Source organism: Haemorhous mexicanus, chromosome 2 (assembly GCF_027477595.1).
Source record: "Haemorhous mexicanus isolate bHaeMex1 chromosome 2, bHaeMex1.pri, whole genome shotgun sequence".
Taxonomy (NCBI): domain Eukaryota; kingdom Metazoa; phylum Chordata; class Aves; order Passeriformes; family Fringillidae; genus Haemorhous; species Haemorhous mexicanus.
Window position 1 is genome coordinate 33,689,873 of NC_082342.1, and position 21,154 is coordinate 33,711,026.

Below are 21,154 nucleotides of genomic sequence, written 5' to 3' on the forward strand. Positions count from 1 at the left end.
GTCACCCACTTTTACTTGTTGCCAGGACACTGAAGTCAGCACAGGGAAGCAAAGGGTGGGCAAATGGCACTCTAGGGTGCCAGCCTCCAGCACAGAGCTGGCACTGACCCAGAGGCCAAAGGGCCCCTGCTGCTGACTCCCTGCTGGCTGGAACTGACAAAGAGGGCAAAGGGCTCCTCGATGTGTCTTAGACTCTGCCTCCAGATCACAGTTATTTGCCTATTTAGCACTTTAAGACTGGACAGGACAGGCTAGCACACCATCCTGCTCTTCGCAGAGCCTCTGAGGTGAAGGATAACTGTCAGATCTCATGCTCCTCTGCACTGACCAACCCCCCACGTCAGACATCTCACCACATTGCTGGCCCAGTGTGGAACCCACCATAGCAACCTGAGTCCAGAAGTTGTGCTAGGAGATACCTCCAAGTCTGAAGTATCTTGTTCAAACCTTGCTCAAATCAGGACTACTTTTGAAGCTAGACCAGAGTACCCAGGACAGGTTATCTGCCTACAGTAACCCTGTTTCTATATGGGATGTAACATTTAAGGGCTTTTCCTGCATTTCTACTCAAAAAAAGAGTGATTTTCAAGCACACTTTGTACATGTACCCATGGTATTGACTTCAGCTTTAGGTACTGGTGACAGCAGCCCCTAAGTCTAGGCCAGACATACAGCTGTATCCATACCCACTTAGCACATATTCTCCAAAGAAAATGCTCTCCCCTACTCCTTCCCTCTCACTTGAATCCAGCTCCTTGTCCCTGCCAGCTAATCAAAAGGACGGTTTGTGTAGCTCTACCAACACAACATCTCACACATCTTTGAACAGTTTGCGTAACACCATAAACAGGGACTCATGAACAAGTGCTTAGCCACCACTTTAAAGTTAGGCCCAAAGGAATGGAACTCCTCCTAGTATTTCTAAAGACAGCAGACATCCATATCTGTATGCACACTGACCACAAGAGGGGATGTGTGCCTGCTCTGGCACAGCCTTGCTCCAAGCCCTACACTACCATGTTTGTGCAGGAGGGCACTGAAGCACAGAATGCAACAGAATAGCAGCACACAGCTACATTTGGAAGCACCAGCTCCATCATTGCTAAACTATCAAACTACAAACCACCAGCTGCGATTTCTTTTCAGAGAGCACCCCACCAGCGCCAGCCAGGTCTCAGGTAACGTCTGCTTGCATCCCACTTGCCACCCTCTCGACTGCTGGGCGCCCAGCCAGCCCCTGGAGACGGAGCCCAGGGATTGGGGGAAAGCCCGCAACAAAGGGATTCGGCAGCAGATGGCAGCACACGGCCACGGGTGAGACTGAACTCAACGCCTGGTCGCGGGTGCCACCAGCCCAGCCAGGCTCGCAGGCCAGGCTTGGGAGGGCAGGGAGCGCCACACCTCTGTACACGCCTAACACACAAGGCTCGACACAAAGGCTGCAAGTTACAGGCGGCTCCGTCCTTTAGGGAATGTCTCTTCAGACTGCTTCAAGGCTTGAAAGCTGCCTCTACCTCTACCTCAACATGCAGGAGCTGCCATCCTACAATGCCTGGGAAAGAAAAGGGAGAGCAGGCCATTCATTGCAAGTTACCTGCCCCAAACACAAGTGATGCAAGAAGTACACCCCAGGATCCCAGCAGTGACTGGAAAACGTAGCTCTGGTCAGGAGCCACTTCACAGTCCAGCTGTTGCTGGCTGATCTTCCTATGCTCAGCTTCAAGGAATGTCCATCATAGCCCCAGCTCTGCATAGAGACATACAGCTATAGGCAATGGCAGGTGGTAAAATTAAGCTGTCATCCTGCAATGTGTTTTCCCTATTAGCAAGGACAGAGCTATTGTCTTGGAAGAAAAAGACCAGTAACAGTCTCCAGAGTGAAAGTCTATTGTTCACATAATGTAATGAGCACTCATCAGACTACCTAGGCCTGGAGGCATTGTATGTTAACCACTTGGGCCACAGTGCTCTGCTTATTTACATTAACAACCCTGTTATTCTTCCTCCTAGAACCTTGTAGGTTTATGCTGATTTAGGAGGATGAGTTCAGATTCAGATCCTTTTACCTCATTATCAAAGCTCAGGAAGACTTTGGGGGTTTTGGTTTCCTGTTTGGTTTTTGTTTGATTTCCTCCAATGCAGAGCCCTTCTTCTCCATTTCTTCAGGAGTCCAAACACAGCATCAAGGCTTTGTGAAATCTGGCAGGTTTGTGTCTGCAATCCACATTGTGTGGCTGTGGTAAGAACAGTTGCTGCATGGCTCTGAGACACAAAGTCACAGAACATAGAACATAATTAATGGGAGAAGGGACAGGGAAATACTCACATCACACCTCAACTACAGCTCCCACAGAAGTATTGACAACCAAACACCAGACAAAACTGGGATCTTCCCTTTAACACTTGTTTCCTGATTCTTTCTATGTGCTACAGTCTGTCTCCCCACTGGAAGAAAAGGAAAACTTGCATAGGACTCACCAAGCTGTGCATTCTAGCAGATCTTGCTGTGAGGAAAGGCATGGGGCCTGGGAAGATCTCCACATATGACTAAGCTCTCCCCCATGAACTGTTTCCCTGTCTTCTGTGCTTCTTTTTGCATGAATGGGAATACATCCCAGCACTTCGCTTAGGTGAACTTCATCTGAAAATTCTCCTGCTCTGGAGAAAGTCCCTTTTAGGCTTTTCAACTCTTTCTGCTGCAAGTACCTACTGAAAGGTCTGAGAAGCTCTACCATAGCTCATGGATAAAATGCCACATCTTGTCCCCACCAGGACCTATGCAACATACCCATCCTATTTATGAAAATAAGGTAAAAGCTTTGGTCCTAGAGCTGGAAAAATGTCCTTTTTCCCCCCAACCACTACAGATATGGGAATGCTTGACAATTCAAATAGCTGACTTAAAAGGTTAAGACTTCTTATCTTTACCCAGGCCACTAGACTTGTACTTCCAACACAGCCATATACACAGCTTTGCTGTATGGCAGAGGAACATGGAGCAAGCATGCTGTGCAAGATGGCTGCAAGCAGGCTTGACAGAACAATGTCAGGGCCCTGAACATATTCACCTCCTGGAGGATTGGCTAGATTCAGGTCCAGCTTAAGTAATAGATGTGTTTGGCTTTGAGAAACCTCAGCAACACTGGCCTTATCATAGCTAAGAGTCTCACCCTTGGACCCTGCCTGAGCTAGCACAGCCATGCCTGGCCATGTCCCTATCTGGCCATGTCCCCTGCTATCTAAATCCTCATCCTGACCTGTTGTGATCTTTGTGCTTAGGTACTTCAGGACTGCTCCTCTGCTGGTGAGCCCATTGCCCCTGCCTGCCCTGCTGTGACTCATCTTCCTGCTTCCTCTTTCCAGGCAGCCTGTCCTTGCTGCCCCTAACAAAGGGCCCACTTGGCTCACCTTAACCATCTCTCTCGTAGGCACAAACCGTTTCCCATCTACTAGCATGGAAATATCTGCAGGCTGTAGAAGCATTTAATGTCTGAGATGCTAAATATCAGGGCAATTAAGTCTTCTCACTTGCTTGCTTTATCCACACTCTTACCAAGTCCCACAGGAACCTACACTCAGGCCTGTTTCCACGTTGTTGATTTGTTTGGTATTGTGTGAGGTTTTTTGCCATATGTGGAACAGCTGTGTCATTTTTGTGTCCTTTTTCCACACTCCTACCTCTTTGCACAGACAGAGCCTGAACACATCACTCCTGAAGTTGCTCTTGTTCAGTCTGCAGGCCACAACAGATATGCAGAAGGGTAAGTAGGCTGTGAGGATCTTGCTGGAGACATGAAGACCTTCAACCTAGAGGCTTCCAATGCAAAAACAATTTGACAAATTATAAGACTCATGACATTTTTTCCCCAGTATTACTTGTTTAATTACCATTTGCACCAGTACATCTTATGCTTTATATACATATATCTTTAATTTTTGCTTCTTCAGCTTTTCAAATACATAATATATTATCTCCAGAATACTAAGACAATACAGAAGAGGCTCCTAGTTAGTTGTTAATTGGTGCCATCAACTTCCTTGGTTGGGGAATTGATACATAGTTGAAATGACAGGACCTCACAAGGATGTGAGCAAACAAAAAGAAGACAAAGAAAACATAATGCCAACCCAGGAGTCTGTGATGTTGCTTGCAGACTACAGCCATCCACAAGTTCAGGAGGCAAGGAGCTGAAGTACAGTGAGACTGCAGGAGTGACTATGAAGGCAGGGGGAAACACCAAGAGAGCCAGGGAATCAGGGTTAAATGACTACTTAAAACACATCCAAGAGCAGTCTGGTCCCCACTTCCACAAGTGGAACTGCAGCAGCTTTAGAGCTATTTCAAGAATGTTGCTTCCCAGAGGGATGGTCTAAGTGAAACTGTCTCCAAAATGCCCTCCCTGTAGCCAGACAAAAATGACAAAAGACCTTTGCCAAAACAAGGTGCAAAACTACTCTTTTAAAAGCCTCACCATAAAATTTTTGCCCAAAGGGAAACATTTCCTTGCGAAGGTGTGGTAGAGACACAAAAGTGTTGCTGTGTTGAGTGTTCAAAACAGGAAGAAGCCTTCCAGCAAAGCACCAATGCCTGAGTGTTCCAGTAACTGGGTACAGCCAAGAGTTACTGAGACCAACTTCCCAGCTAGGGTTTTGGCTTCTGTGCCAGCATGAAGGGTAGCAATTCAGCAGTGTGAGGCTTCGAGCCTGCCCTGTGAGTTCACCCACAGTAATCAACAGACTTACAACCCAGATCACATCCACAGCGGCTGAAGATGAAGTAGTGTCCACACTGCCTCAGGAAACTCTCCCAAAGAAAAAAAGTAGGAAGTCATGGCTTTTTACCTCTTTCTAACTCCCTTAACCTCAAAGGAAATAGAGGGGGCTTGGACACATTAAAAATAAAAATATAAGTTCCAATAACCAGTTCACATCCCTAAAAGTTAGAATCAGAAGAAAAGTCATGATAAGGAACAGAGGTGGGAGAATTTTGCTCCCACAGATCTCAGGATTGAGCCTACTATACATTTCTTGCTTAAATGAGTTAAAAAGGGGAAGGAAACTGTCCCTTCATCAGAGAATAATCTATTGTCCCACCACAATTCTTATTGTAGATATGCAATACTTGTAACACAGTGCCAAGTCACAACACAAGGCCAGGGCTCAGGATAGTGATGCAGGAACATGAAATGCTAAGTGGTGGGAATCACCTGGTTGTCATCTAGTGCAAGTAACTACCAAATTGTAAAAACAGTTGTTTTTTTTTCCTTAAAGCTCTTTCCAGTTAAAACATCTAAGTGACAGTGAAGCTTTTGCCAGGGGAGAAAGGAGTTAAAATGAGAGAAGTTCCTCCAGTGAACCTGCAATCCAAACCAGAAGCCTTGAGATAGGGTGCCCACCTGGAACTACAGTGCAACAGCAGCAGGCCTACTCAAGGACTTACATGACTCCTCCCACAGGAGCACAAGGACAGGCAGCACTACCAAGAATTGCACCAAAGATGGAAGAGTAGTGTGTGCATGGGGAGAGTCACTCCTCACCACAGATGTCATTAATCCAAGAGGGTTTTGTGTTGAGAAAAGACCTATCTCCTCAGAGGTTCCATTTAGCAAGTGTAGCCAAATGCAGCTGTCCTCAGCACCGCAAGCTGCAGGGGCTGCAGTCACTACTGAAAGCAGCCACAAAAAGCAACAGCCTAGTCAGAGAAAATTTGAAGGACAAGAAACCTAGAGGCAGCTACCCAGCCTCCTCCTGTACCCACTTTCTTCAAGATTCTTGCTTTCCCTGTAAGGAAAGACATGGTAAAGAGCTAGAATGTACCATGTAATGGCCAAGTAGATGAAGGCGATAAGGCTACCTCTTCTCCTTGCCCATCTTGGGAGGAGTCAGTATGTTCTCTTGAGGTTCAGTGGGATCAAAAATACTAAGTTTAAGTGAAGGTCTGATCTAAAAATGAAGGATTGTCCCAATTTGATTGAAGACTAGAGAGGTTTGTGCCCCCTCTGATCCCATTTGGTGCCTCTAGGTCATCAATTTGTCCCATTCCACTGCTTTGATCATTCAGAACTGGACCCAGTTGGACTGCTGAGGAGCCTGATTGGGAACAGCACTGAAACAAAAAAGGAAAATCAAATGAGCAGATGCAGTAAGACTTCTTAACTTCTGGTTCTTCCCACACCCAGCAGGACACTACCCTTCTTGTGTTCCATTCATCACAGTTTACCTGGATGCAGTGCTGAAGTCTCCCCAGAGGTCTGTGGTAGCTGATACTGGTGCCTTGGATGCAGCTGCAGGAGCATCTAAATCTAAAAGAATATCTAAGGCAGAAGAGAGAGAGAGAAAAAAATACATCAGCTTATCCAGAAAACCCTACAGGCATTTTAACTGTCACCTTAAACAAACTCCTGGATGCAGGGCAGAAAAACTTTGAAGGGACTCCAGCTTTCCCTGCAGAAGTCAGACTTTTTGAGGGGCTTGTTAAAACAGCATCTCCTTTTGCTGAATGTGCACAGCTACAGCTGACATTGTACCTCCAGCAAGAGTACACTGTCTTCAGGAACTAGTCAGTCTCCACTCAGCACACCACCTGACACATTTGTCACTATTACCTCTCCCAGCAGACATAAGGCTCAGACTCAACCCAAGTTCAGCAATCACAACAGCTGCCAAACAGGCACTACCTTAACAGTACAAACCACACACTGGCACCACATAAGCCCTACTCCGAAGCTCATGTTATCTTCTCACTCAAACCTGTGGACAGCACTGCTGAAGTCTCTGCCTTCACAAAGGGATCATCAGCTCTCCAGACACCTCTGCATGGTCACACTTCTAACACAGCCTCCAGAAGACTGCAGCAACCTCTTTGTTACAGTATCGCAGGATGTTTTAAGTTGGAAGGGATCTCCAAAGATCATCTCATCTAGTCCCACTGCCATGCCATGAGCAGGGACACCTTGCACTAAATCAGGTTACTCAAAGTCCTATTCAATCTGGTCTTGAACATTTCTAATGAAGGGGTATCCAGTGCTTCTCTGGGCAATCTGTTCCAGGGCTTCACCATGCTCATGGTAAAAATTTCTTCTTCATATCCATTCTAATCTACCCTCTTTCAGTTTAAGCCTCTACCCTTTGCTCTGTCACTACAAGCCCTGGTAAGAAGTCTTTCTCCATCTTTCTTCCAAGCTCTCTTTACATGGTGAAACCTCTCACCAGAGCCTTGTCCTCTCCAGGCTAAACAACCCCAACCCTCTCAGTCTTTCTTCACAGGAGAGTTGTTCCAGCCTTCTGACCATTCCCATGGCCTTCCTCTGGACCCAGTACAACAGGTCCACACCTTTCTTGCGCTGGGGACACCGGAGCTGCCAAAGAGACCAAAATCCTTGGGACACACCATGTCTCAGAGGGCACTGCTGGCACTAGGTTGAACACAGTTTGCTGAAGCAGCACCTGGCAGTGTGTTACAAACTGCTGGCTCAGTGCTAAGGTTTACCTGCACTGCTTGCATTACTCGATTTCTGCACAGGTGGTGGTGTGACATGGTTGGCAATGGCTGTGGAGGAAGGGGGAGGTATAGGAGGGACTGCAATTTTGCCTCCTGGTGGGGGTGGCAGCAGGCTTAGGCCCCCTGATCCAGACACACGGGGCTTGGCTGCTCCTCCTTTCTTTGATGTCATGTTCTGTGTTAAAAAAAAAAAAAAAAAAAAAGGAAGCATTAAGAAGAGTCTCCATTGGCACATCCAGACAAAGAAGCAGGGTAAACTGGTCTGCTTACCCCAATGTTTAGTTTGATGGTCTGCCCTTCCTTAAACCCTAAGTCTAATTTGGGACGTGTGTCAGCCTCCTGGGACTCCTTGGAGATTTCAGTCTCCTGCTTCACCCACCTAAAAAGAAGAGAGGAAAACATGAGATCCTGTGGCAAAAAGGAAAAGTGTTTTAGAAAAACGTGTGGTTTCTCTCTCCATCCCACCAAACTACTTTGCCTTGTCAAACCAGCTATCTCCCTACTCCTGGTGTCACACAGCACAAAGCTGGGACCACCACAAACCCATGAAGCTGTTTAACACTGCACCTGGAGCATCACAGGACCTAAGCTTAAGACTCACAGATCTGACCTGCAGGGGCTCTCAGACTGCTGGCAGCACACACAAGTGCCCCTTGCCAGAGAGGGGCTTAAGGGCCACCCCAAGGAAACCTGTGCTAAATGAGCATGCACCACCACCCACCATGTTCTACAGGTCAGAGGGAAAATAGCATTCCAGAAAAGCAAAACTCACTTGAAGTGATCCTGCAAAGAGACGTTGAAGTCAAAGGCATCACCCCGATCTGTGAAGCCAATGCCTATAAAAGCACTTCGTCCTAGCAAGGAGACAGGAGGAGTCACTGGAGGTGCCCTGCAACTGGGCCACAAATCCCTCTGCTTGTCCTAAACCACTCTGTGCTACCTCTCTCTGACACACCTGGAGATGGATGCCAGCAGCTCACAGCAGTTCATTGTCCCCAGCCTTCAGGATGCACCCTTCTTCCCACGGGGTGTGCTTGGAAACCACATGTTCCTTCCCAACCCAGCCCCTGGACTCTGTGCAATGTAGAGAACCTCCTCTGCTTACCCTGTTCTCAGATTCCTCCAGGACACCACCTGGCCTTTTCAGCATTCCCAACACCATTTTCATCCTCCTGGCACACTCCCAGCTCCACCTGGCTCTCCTCCACCCCTAGCACTTGGCACTTACATTGGCCCCCAACTCACCAGTCCCATCCTGAATTCGAATGACAAAGTAGCGGCTGGAATCTGCCACAGTCTCCACTGCAATGCCAGGGTATTGATCTATAGGAGCCTGGGCAAAAAGTTCTCCTGCAGACAGAGAATCAGGTGTTAAGAAGAGCAACCCCTTCCTAAAGTGTGGCCAGGGCTGCCATGCACAGCTCTGGGCAGGCATAGAAACACAGGCTCAGGGGCAGCAATCACAGCCACAGCCTTGGCAGGGCACAGACTTTCCCTTACCTGAAACCTTATCCTCCAGTTTTATGTAAGCGGTTTTGCCTTTGGAGGTGACACGAAGCCGCCCTGTCCAGTCTGGATGGTCCAGCTTCCAGTCAGACGCCCTGAAAGGAAGAGCAGCTAAACACTCACCGTAGTCAACCTCTCCAATTCTGCCCAGCCACCTCAGCAGAAGTCTCTGCCCCCAACCCTCAACCCCTGCAGCTACCTCATTCCACTTCCCTCCCCAAACAAGACATGGGGTCTCTGTTCCTCTCTTGCTGCTACCAACTGACTCTGACTGGCATCTCTGGGCAAAGGGAAAGAGACACAGTCCAGAGAACATCAACTCCTCACCTTTATAAGTTTGCAAAAGCAGGGAGTCAGAAGCACACAAACTCACTTGAACAGGAAATCCACGAAAGCAACTTGTGAGCATTGGGAAGACCCCAAAAATTAATTCATAACACGCTGAAAAGACACTCCATTATTCTACCCTGTGGTTGTAAAATAACACTGAGTACTTCATAGCCTAGAGGCAGCTGACTTACATCAGGCAAAACACACACACACACACACACACACACACACACAGACATTATGACTGACCCATCACACTCTTTGCCACAGGTTCTTGTGAAGGAAAAAAAAAAAAAAAGGAAAGTGAGAGGGAAGTGAGAAAAACCCAACCTACAGCATCACAGATTATTCTGAATTGGAAGGGACCCACAAGGATCACTGAATCCAGCTCCTGGCCCTGCACAGGACACGCCAAAAATGACACCCTGTGCCTGAGAGCATTGTCCAAACGCTTCCTGAACTCTGGCAGGCTCGGTGCTGTAAAATCTACCAGATTTTATAACTGGAAACAAACATCCTTGGCTAGGCACAACATCCGCCTACAGTCTGTCAGGTTCAGGGAGTTCACAAACCCGCTCCTCCAGCAAGCCTGTGGGCATATCTTACAAAGTCACACTCTGCTGCTTTTGGCTGACCAGAGAAGTAATTTCTAACTGCTGGTTCTGCAGCCTCTTCTTAAAAATCACCCTGAATTCCTCCTGTTTTCCTCCCGGCCACTGCGAGAGCCACCAGGCCAAATCCAACCTGCCCTTATAGCACAACAGCATCACATCCCAGGGAACGCAGCAAACGAACCGGGAGCAGACGTGAGCTCTGCCGGGAACAGCAAGCTGCCCCTCGCCTCCTGCCTCCGATTAACAGAGCAGCCCCTGCCTCTCCACAGCGCGGAGTGGAGGCTCCCTACCCTCAGGCGCTGACCACCTGCCCACAAGAGGCGATTCCCGCCGGCAGCTCGACTGGAGGGGGCTCAGGGGATGGCCAGACCCGCTCGCGGCCACAGGACACGGCTTTCCCAAGGGACGAGGCCGGGCCACGGGCATGGCACAGCCCAGCGCCCGGCTGACCTGCGGGCAGGGCCTGAGGCAAGCCGGGCCGCGCCGGGGCGATCGCGGGCGCAGCGCGCTCCCTCCTCACCTGTACCCGCGGTTGGAGGTGCGCGGCGGGATGCGGTAGACGTTGACATCGGGCTTCACGCAGAGAACGGACTCGTACTCCAGCTCGGCCGCCGCCATATCGACCGCGAAGCCCGGCGAGGAGCGAGCGGCGGGAGCCTAGTGACCAGCGGCGCTGCCCACAGCCATCTTTGATGAGGGCAGACACCGCCTGGGGGCGCCGGCGCGGCCGCGCCAGACGCGGGCCACGTCGGTGAAGCGGAAGGAACCATCTTGGGTGCTGGCAGCGAGGAGCGGGGGCGGGAGGGCGCCATCTTGGAGCCGCCCCTGACACAGCAGCGGCGGCCCGCGCCATCTTGGGGCCTGGCAGGTGGCGCGGCGGGGCTGGCGCGGCCATGTTTGTTAGGGGCAGCCAGCCCTGGGGTGCTGGGCGGAGGGATGGCGGGGGCAGCGCGGCTGGTTGTGCCGCCACACGGTCTCGACCTGCTCGTCTGTATCCCCGGGGTCTGCTCCCTGCCCTCTTGGGGGGGTTCAGTGCCAGTGTTCTTTCTGTGGTGCGGGGATTAGGTGGCTTTTTGGTAAAAGAGCAAGGCGAAAACGAAACGCGGCACAGAGCGCGACAGGGTTTGCTGCTGGAAGTGATGGAAATGGCAGCTGTGCAAAGCTTAGTTTCAGGAGTGGGTCTTCCCCCAAAAAGGGTGTAGATACTAGTTTATTTATCAATAATGATTAGGCTGGCAGCATTTAAACCACTCTTAATGGTGGCTTCTCAGTGGAGAATGGTGTTGAAGTTTAGAGCTGTGCAGCGTCCTGTGACTGAGTCTCAGAAAGTACCAGTGTTTACTTTGAAAAGTGGAAGAAAAGGCGTAAGAGAAGTTTAAAAATGACATAGAGTCATGTGAAAAATGCGTATTTTGTGATTGGCTTTTCACAAGTATTAAAATGAATATTATATGTGTTAAGTTAGAAAGTTGTGCTGTATTAATTTTTTTAAGTAGTGTGTTAAATATAGTTTAGGTATAACATAATATTGAACTAGAAGCCATGTATGTGAGATATTTTTTTAAGAAAGGAATGAGGTACTCGCACCAGATAGCAGCCACAGGACACCTAAATCTTTCAGAGAAAGAGAATTTATTGTCCCATTATCAGAAGAAACCAACTTCTTCCCCCCTCGCTCAGCAAGGAAGACGCCGTCAGGATTAAGAGGAAGAAGCTGACGCTGACCAGACAGACTCCTGTATTTAAATAAAATTTATGCATCATGTATGAGATGTATAAATATGCAGCAGGTCATTGTTTTTAAGGGTTAATCCTCTGTTAACGAGCGTTGTTTTTTGGATTTATGCTGCCCAGAAGAAGGTACTTGGATGTCCGTAACTCTTTGTTTCTATTGTCTCCTATTGTCCTAATCCAAATTGTCATTATTATTATTACTCTAATTATATTACTATTTTTATAACCATTTTATTACTATTAAACTTTTAAATTTTTAAAAACAAATTATTGGTGTTTTTCACAGCCATGTCTGAGCATTCCGTGAGCATTGGAACAGGCTGCCTAGGAGGGTCAGGGAGTCATCATCCCTGGAGGTGTTGAGGCAAAAATAATCACTGAAACATCTAAGTTTGAGGTTTTGGTTTGGTTTTTTGTTTGGTTTGGTTTTTGATTGTTTGGGGGTTTTGTGATTTTTTTGGGCTTTTTGTTGGTTTTGTTGGTTTTTTCTTTGTTTTTGTTTTGGGTTTTTTTTTTGTTTGTTTGGGGTTTTGGGGTTTTTTGGTTTGGTTTTGGGAGGGGTTGTTTGTTTGTTTGCTTGCTTGTTTTCCCAGAAGGAAAATAGTTAACTAATAGCATTAGTTAATGCAGACAGAGCCATTCCCAGCCATGGCTCTCTAGTCACCATTCTCTATGTTTTTTCTTGTTCTATAACTTTATATGATCAAGGACCAGTACAGTATTCAGAATTCAAGAAGAAACTTACATGTACCTTTTGGATAGAGTTGCTCATTGACCTAATTTTTCATTAGAACTTCCTGCAGTGACTGCTAAATTTTTCATTGAGCACTAATAACTCACTGGGAGCACACCCCTCTGTGTGCATAGTTACGGCTGCTTCTCCAAGTTCAGTGATTCACAATTAGCAGTATTAAGTTTCACCTCCCTCTTCACAGTGCTGTCATTCAGCGTGCCACAGTCCTCCTACGGTCCCTCTAGGAGGAGAGCATCTCGGATGAGGGAGTGGCAAAGGGCCAACTATTATAAGGCATGTGAGCAAAGACTCACAAGCAGCACCAGAATGCCGGGAATACATCTCCCATTCAATTCCATTGAGACTTAGCCAGCAGAGAATATAACGTTCTTCAGCTTGGTTCAAACAAGCATCTCTGGACCAAAAAAATACAAAGCACTGCCAATACAACTGCACTGAAGTTTAAATTTTGATTTATTTATTCTATTTATTCCTCTTTTTTTTTTTTTTAAGGATTCATCAGAGAGGTTGAAATCCTGAAATAGAACATTTAACCCGGAGGATAGAACTGGTTAAGGACCTCCCTGCAAAGCAGGGCTTGACTGGCAGGTCCCAGATATGTGTCCCATAGGAGTAAGATCCTATCAGCACTGCCTGTCTGGGCCTGAGTAGTCCCCCTGACAGGATGGCAGCTGAGAATAAGATGAAGCTACAGGAATTTTCCTGGCTGGCTGCTGACAGCCTGTCTATCTATCTTTGTGGGTACAGCTCAGCCTTGGCCTGTCTTCCTTTCTCTAGGTTTGTGTTGGAGGCAGCATCTGTGTCTTTCACAGACACGCTCAGGAGCAGAAGTCTGCTTTGTCATGGTTCATTTTCCAGACCAAAACCAAAATACAGAGGCTGATTCTTGTATGTCTGGGCTTTGTCTTTTCTGCTAGCAGTCTTGATTTCCCAAACTGTGAAGGGTGAGGGGAACCCCCTTGTTAAACATTAGAAATGCCTTGCCCTGGAAGTCTTCCGTTTTTATTGTCTTGCCACATTTTGTGCAAATCACCATTTCATTTAACTACTTCTAACTTTTTATCAGTCAAGTTCCTTTTTAAAAAACAGACTTTTAATACCCTGAAAAGTAAAAGGCAGGTTACAATCCTTTTGTCATGACCAGTCACGGTTTGCTGAGTACAGTGTTCTGTATTTGATGAAGCAAACTGTCTCAAGCTGGTACAGAAGCTGACCTGGATTGGTAAAAATCCTAGAAATGAGATTAGCTAGGTGAATGTACTGACCTGTTAAGACATAGAAGTGGCTACAAGACAATAACAGATCAGACATTTCACAGCAACATGGCAGGGTTTAGACTTAAAATTACTTCCAGCAAAGGTTACACTGTGTCAGCAGGCAAGACGTCATTTGGTTGTCTTACTGAATATAGTAAAGTATGTGTTTGTGATTATAATTCTATTAATATTTATTTTGAGGCACTATTTTATTTTGAGAAACTAACTGTGGTTTGACTTCCTGTGGTTTATTTTTTGAGCAGATGATATCCAGATCTTGAAATCAATGTGTCATTTTATCAGGGTGAGAAAGAACACTTGGCACACCCAGGATGCATGCAGGAAAAAAAAAATGCAGTTCCTAAAATGTCATGTGAGAGTTTTTTCAGTCACTCTAGAGACAGGACTGATGGTACTTGCTCCAACACACTGAAATTACTGCTTCACTCAGGTAAGTATCTTAAACTGGAGAATTTTGCTTTCCTCATCTACAACCCATTTATTCTTTACTCCTGAAAACCGCTCTCCATCCTCCAGTTCCCCTTCCATTTTGAAACCACACTGCAGCCCTTTTAGCACTCTGGAAAATATAGTGTCGGCAGTATCTTCTAATTGATTCATCAGTTTACTTTGGAGTAGGACTTGCATTACTATTTTACAGCATTCCTTGTTTCCCTGTCCTCTTCATACCATTTTCTGTAGCTATATGGGGAGGCAGCAGGGTTCAACTCTTGCAGCACAGTTCGCCAGTTGTCCCTGTAAAAGTTGCTTCTACATGGATCAGCAAGACCACAGGAAATGGAACAAACTTGGGGAAAATTTTAAATTAAGCCTTCAGTTTTAAGTTAAGCCTTCCAGTAATGTCTTTCATAGCTTTCCTTGCAGGTCACCCTCACTTACAAGTCTCTTAGCAGATATTACCAAAACCTGATAAATGACGATGTTTGTTACAACTGTTTATCTCATTTTCTTCTTAGTGAAGCTGTTTGAACACTTATGCATCACTTCACTTTCAGACTGCATGTTATGCAAGAGTGAGATTGATGATTTGAATTTTTTTAAAATAATATTTATATTTAGTCCTGCATACAACAATCTCTGGCTGGCATTTAAGTACTGGCATAACAGAGGTTAAAAAAGGGCCAGTTGTCTTATTTATGTCTTCTCAGTTGCTTCTGCAGGCTGTATTCACCTCTTCCCTATTCAGTTTCCTTGCATTTTGGTAATATTTTTTGGACCTTTCAGTAATAAACTGCCTTCATCAATTCAGCAAGGGTTTAGTTAACAGAAATTTTATAGACAATTCTATTAATGCCTGAAGGATAAAGATCAGGGTTTGTTTTTTTTTTTCCTCAATTCTAGCTTAGCTTTGCTGGTTTTCTTCTGTTTTCTAAATTTACTAAGTCTAGGATAATTGAGCAATTCAAACTTTTCCTCTACTACCGTCATAGTTTTAAAATGTCTCTTAAGTATGCTGTAGGTCAGCTTCATTGTCTTGCATTATGACACGTCATATCTAAAATGGCTGAAGAACATTACTCTGTATTTTCATTTTTATTTCTACAAGTAAATACCTGTCTGTTCTTCTTAAACAATTATTCCTTGTCCTTCATAGAATCTTAAACCATTAATGTCTTGTCTTTCTCCTGGTCAAAATAAACTTTCCAAGGAACCAGCAGACAGCTGCTGGTCTGAGACACATGCATAAGAAAAGGAAGTGGTCACTGGCACTTCCCTAAAATACCACTTAGCTAACAGAATTTATGTCCTGTCTATTCTATATGTAATGTTCAGAAAGTGAAGCGGGGTTATTTCAGAAACATAGACATTGTTTTCTTAAATGTACTTCACCAGTTATGCCAGAAGAAATTACTCATTTTAAAGGAAAGAGGAACTAAAAATGCTGATTTGCCTTTCTGAAGCAGGAATTCAACCAGGAAACACACCTGGGGACAGCATGGCCATGTGAATAGAGAGCTCCACTTTGGAGACTAAGAACCAGATGGAAATCAAAGGGATGATAGATACAGGAGAACATAACTGTATAGAGCCCCCTGTTTGAATAGCAAGCTTACTTACAGGTTTAGCCATTATGAAAATGATGAAGGTGTACAGCAGGTACAATAGGAACAAATTTGTGTAGGCCAATGCCTTTGTATCCTGACAGCTCTGTACTGTCACCTGACTCAGGGATGCTTCAGTAAAGATTAAGAGAAGAATTTGGGGAGGAGAATCACAGAATCACTTGTTGGAAGAGATCTTCAAGATTGAGTCCAACGCATGCCCTAACTCCTCAACTCAACCATGGCACAAAGTGCCATATCCAGTCTTTTTTTAAACACATCCAGGGATGGTGACTCCACCACCTCCCCAGGCAGACCATTCCAGTTCTTTATCACTCTTTCTGTTAAAAAACTTTTCCTAATATCCAACCTATATTTCCCTTGGTGCAGCTTAAGCCTGTGTCCTTTTGTTCTGTCAATTGCTGCTTGGTGAAAGAGACCGACCCCCACCTGGCTACAGTCACCTTTCAGGATGTTGTAGGGAGTGATAAGATTACCTCTGAGCCTCCTTTTCTCCAGGCTAAACACCCCCAGCTCCCTCAGTCATTCCTCACAGGGCTTGTGTTCCAAGCCCTTCACCAGCCTCATTGCCTCCTCTGGACACACTCAAGTGCCTCAATGTCCTTCCTAAACTGAGGGGCCCAGAACTGGACACAGCACTCAAGGTGTGGCCTCACCAGTGCCAAGTACAGGGGGAAAATGACCTTCCTTTTTATTCCTAAGTTCTTTTAAAACCTCGTTGACCATCCAGGCTGGACATTTGCCTCATTGACTCATCTTTCGCTACACAGGGGCAAAAAGATGTCTGTTCCTGTGCCCTCAAGATCTCTGTTTTGAAGCAGGTCTCTTAATAAGTCTCCTAAACAGGCCAAAGTCTCCCTCTGGAAGTCCAATGTAAGAGTCTTATTGATGTTCCTCCTCATTTCACCAAATATTGAGAACTCTATAATTTCATGATCACTCTGCCCCAAGCGGCCTCCGACCACCACATCTCCCACCAGCCCATCTCTAGTTGCAAACAACAGGTCTAACATAGTCCCTCTCCTGGTGGGCTCACTCAGCAGCTGCCACACAAAGTTATTCTCCACATACACTAAGAACTTCCTGAACTGCCTCTTTTCTGCTGTATTAAGTTCCCAGCAGATGTCTGGTAGGTTAAAGTCACCTACAAGAACAAGGGCTGATGATCCTGAAACATTCTCCAGCCGCTTATAGAACAAGTTGTCCACTTCTTCCTCATGGCTGGGTGGACAATAACAGACTCCCAGTAGGATGTCAGCCTTGTTGGCCTTCCCCCTAATTCTTACCCATAGGCATTCAACTTCATTTCCATTAGTTTCAATACCGATGGCATCAAAAGCCTCCCTAATATAAAGGGCCACCCCTCCACCTCTTCTCCCTTTCCTGTCTCTCCTGAAGAGCTTGTAGCCATCCAGTGCAGTGTTCCAGCTATGTGAGTCATCCTACCATGTTTCTGTGATGGCAACTACATCACAGCTTTGCTGCTGCACCATGGCCTCCAGCTCTTTTTGTTTGTTACCCATGCTGTGTGCACCTCAGCTGGGCTGCTGATTTCACCCCTAACTCAGGCTTACCACCCTTGGGCCTGCTTGCAGAGAGCCCAGCTGCATCCTCTTTCCCCTTCAGACCTAGTTTAAAGCCCTCTCAATGAATTCCCCCAGTTCGTGAGCTAAAATCCTTCTGCCCTTAACAGAGAGATGGAGCCCATCCAGTTCCAGGAGGCCAGGTGCCATAAAAGTTGCCCCATGATCAAAGAACCCAAAATTCTGCTGATGACACCAACCCCTGAACCACTTGTTGATTATGTGAGCTCTCCTTTTCCTTTCATCGTTTTTCTCTGCCACCAAAGGGATCTGTGCTCCTGCCCTATCAACCACTTGACCCAGTGCCCTAAAGCCCCTTTTAATTGCCCTGACACTCTTCTTTTCAATGTCATCACTGCCAGCTTGGCGTATCAGCAGTGGATAATAATGAGAGGGCCAAATCAGTCCGGGAAGTCTCTCAGTAATATCCCATACCCAGGCCCTAGAAAGGCAGCAGATCTCTCTGAGGAATGGGTCCGGTTAGCATAGGGGGCCCTCTGTTCCCCTCAGAAGGGAGTCACCCTTCTTTTCTTTTTGATGTTAGAGGTGGTGATCACTCTGACAGATGAAGCATAATTGGAAGGCTCACTGGGCAGATCATTTTCTTCTACATCCTCTGGCTGACCCTCTAGATCCAGGGCTTCATACCTATTCTGAAGTGGCACCTGGATAAGGGGATAGGGGTCGGGAGGAATTTTTATTATTAGCTCTCCGAGTAGGAACCCATTTCCACTCCCCTTCATCCACCAGGTGTCCTCCTATTACCTGACAGTGGGAGACATGGGAGTCCTCAGACTTCCGTGGGCCTCCCTCAAGGATGGAACGGCAGAACTCTACCAATCCATTTCGCTTTCGCTTTCCCTAATACTCCTTATCCTTTCTGCTTCCTCCCTAAGCTCGGCCACCAGCGAAAGGAGATCATTCACCTGTTCACACCGCAGGCAGGCTTCTTTTGCAGCGGCCTCTGGAGCCACAGATAGGCTCAAACACTCCACCACACAGGAAGGAGTCTGGATAGCCGGATCCTTTTTGGAGGGTTCTATTTGGCAACGTACACTTTTACTAACTGCAGTTTTTGATCGTGTAAAAACGATTACTAACAACAAAAAAAAAAAAAAACTAAAAAAAACCCACAACAAAGAAACCAAACAACTTCAACCAACCAACGAACAAACCCACAACGTACCCCACTAGCAGGAGGAAGCCTGCGACCCTGCCTGTTTGCCCTGCCTGCACGAACTGCTGTGCCACGCCCCTGTTTGCCCGCTCCTGTTCTCCCCGCTCCCTAGAGCCCTCTTTTAATCTCCCCGCCGCCTGCGCTTGCGTGGCTAAAGAGAGCCAAGGATGTGAATTGCTGCTAATTTCCTTTCTGTTTTACAGCTGCAGAATGCCTCAAGTTCTGGGCAACAGCAATTCAGAGGAACAGGCTGCTGTATATTATGCATCAGAATCAATTATCTGCATTGCTATCTTCACCATCGTTTTCATCATAGGTATCCCAGGCAATGGGTTAGTGATCTGGGTAGCTGGTCTGAAAATGAAAAGGTCTGTGAACACTGTCTGGTTCCTAAACCTTGCTGTGGCTGACATCATGTGCTGCTTGTCCTTGCCATTTTTCATTGTTCACCTGGCCCTTCATGAACACTGGCCCTATGGCTGGTTCCTCTGCAAAGTCATTCCATCAGTCATAATCTTCACCATGTTTGCTAGTGTCTTCCTACTTGTGGCCATCAGCATTGATCGGTGCCTCCTGGTGATGAAACCTGTCTGGTGTCAGAACCACCGAACAGTGAAATTCATATCGCTAATATGCAGTGGCATTTGGATGCTGGCCTTCATTTTCTGCTGCCCTGTCTTCTACTACCGTGAGACAAGCACTTATGATGGCAAAACAGAGTGCGGGTACAATTCTGGAGTTGATGATTACATAGATTATCCTGTAAATGTGTCTGTAAATGTGTCTGTAAATGAGTTATGGGACTACTCAACCTACAATGGTAGTGACTTCTGGGGAGATACCAATGAAGGTAATGATTCTGTACCCCTTGCCTCAGCGGTAATAAACATCACTAGGGCTGTCTTTGGCTTTGTGCTCCCCTTTGGCATAATGGCAGTTTGCTATGCCCTCATCGTTTTCAGAACACATGCAAATCAGTTTCGCAAGTCTCACAACAGGACACTGCAAACAATTGTGTGTGTGGTAGCTGCATTCTTCATCTGCTGGGCTCCATACCATGTAGTTGGGATGCTCTTCGTTGTACCTAGCCTTCGAACAAGACTAATGGAGTCACTGATCCTGTGGGATCACCTCTCTACAGCACTTGCATATGCCAACAGCTGCATCAACCCCCTGCTTTATGTTTTTGTGGGACGAGACTTCAGGGCAAAGGTACGGCAATCTGTGCGAAGAATCTTGGAAAATGCCTTTAACGAGGAACTCACATCTTCAACCCTTCACCGAAGCCAGACTTCAGCAGACAAGAACCTGAGCAGCACCTTGTAATGCAGGACTTCCTATCACCGCTGTAGAAAGAACAAGCTATAGCACTGCACATCAATCACTCCCTGCTTAGCAGGCGGTTCTGCTCCAGTATGTTTGATTAATCTGCAGCTCCAACCCAGGACACTGCAATCTTTCAGCTTATGATGGATAACCCCCTTTATATCCTACACTGGAGAGATGGGAAGTTGGAAGCACCAAGAGTAATAATCTGAGGGATGACTGGTGAAGCAGAAGACACAGTATTTTAACCTACACAGACTATTTTAAGAAAGCAGGGCTGGCTATAGATTTGTGGTGGGAATCATGTAGTTGAACCTCTCAGTTAAGATGCTACTTTATTTGCATGTATCTGTGTTCTACATCTCCTACCTCTGATAAAGTGCAGATAAAACTAACTGGGATATTGGTCCTCAGGTCATCACATCATTCCTCTGACTCTAGTAGGGCTCTGAGGTGTGTGTAAGAATATCTGGAGATTCCCTAGAGTACTGCTACATTTCCTTACAGCCATGCACCAGAACAGCACTCACCCCAGTCAGATGCATTGAACTGACTTTTGTGTCCTGGCAGACACCCAGTCTATTTCTTTGTCCTGGCAAATACATCACTGTATGGTAGGTACAGCACTGGCCAGTTACTATGTTCATTAGCATGTGCACACTCGCTGTCTCCCCAACACTCCCTCCACCACCAGAGTCACAAGTCTTCCTTTTAGGAAGCAGTTTTAGATTATCCAAATGTACCTACTGCATTTTGAGATGATACATGAACAGAATTTGAGCAGCTGCAGTCACTGATGACCCAGATAAGGTGACTGCTGGACTACCAGCCATTTGGCAAAACCCTGGAACTGAGAAGTGATAACCTCCAATCTAACCCCAAGAAGGTGGAGAATGACCATGTTGTGGCTTAGTCATGTCAAGCTCTCTTTACAAGAGAGATGTGCTTCTTATGTCCTTCCAGTGGAGAAAAAGTTTCATCCAGTCAGGCTATTTGGGGTGTTCCCAAGGTTCAATGCTCCCTGCTCCTGAAAAGCAGAAATACATTTAGTAGGTATTCTACAGAAGCAGTTTAAAATCTGCTTTTTATCTTAGTTCTTCCTTAAAAGAGAAAGGCCAGCAAATAGCAAGACAAATAGACACTAAGCAATGGTACAGTTTTCACTCTGCCTTTCTAGTGAGCATGAATTGAAAGCCTCTCAGATCTCACTCCCCTGATAACATCCAGCTGGCAGAACCTTCAGCTCTTAAAATCCTAAAAAGTCTCCATCTCAAGAACATCCAGGTGTG

The 21,154-nt window shown here is 46.3% G+C and overlaps 2 protein-coding genes across 2 annotated transcripts; one reads left to right on the forward strand and one right to left on the reverse strand.

The window, feature by feature from the left end:
* Window positions 1-3,858: 3,858 nt before the first annotated feature.
* On the reverse strand, window positions 3,859-10,668 carry NECAP1 (NECAP endocytosis associated 1). The gene is made up of 8 exons (XM_059838334.1): window positions 10,472-10,668; window positions 9,002-9,102; window positions 8,747-8,851; window positions 8,274-8,355; window positions 7,772-7,880; window positions 7,490-7,676; window positions 6,221-6,314; window positions 3,859-6,106 (listed from the first exon to the last, which is right to left on the reverse strand). The coding sequence occupies exons 1-8, from the start codon at window positions 10,567-10,569 to the stop codon at window positions 6,058-6,060; spliced, it is 825 nt and encodes a 274-aa protein (XP_059694317.1). The 5' UTR covers window positions 10,570-10,668; the 3' UTR covers window positions 3,859-6,057.
* A 3,318-nt stretch (window positions 10,669-13,986) lies between these two features.
* On the forward strand, window positions 13,987-20,260 carry C3AR1 (complement C3a receptor 1). The gene is made up of 2 exons (XM_059838340.1): window positions 13,987-14,146; window positions 18,743-20,260. Exon 2 carries the CDS (start codon window positions 18,750-18,752, stop codon window positions 19,863-19,865), a length of 1,116 nt encoding a protein of 371 aa, XP_059694323.1. The 5' UTR covers window positions 13,987-14,146; window positions 18,743-18,749; the 3' UTR covers window positions 19,866-20,260.
* The last annotated feature ends 894 nt before the right edge of the window (window positions 20,261-21,154 follow it).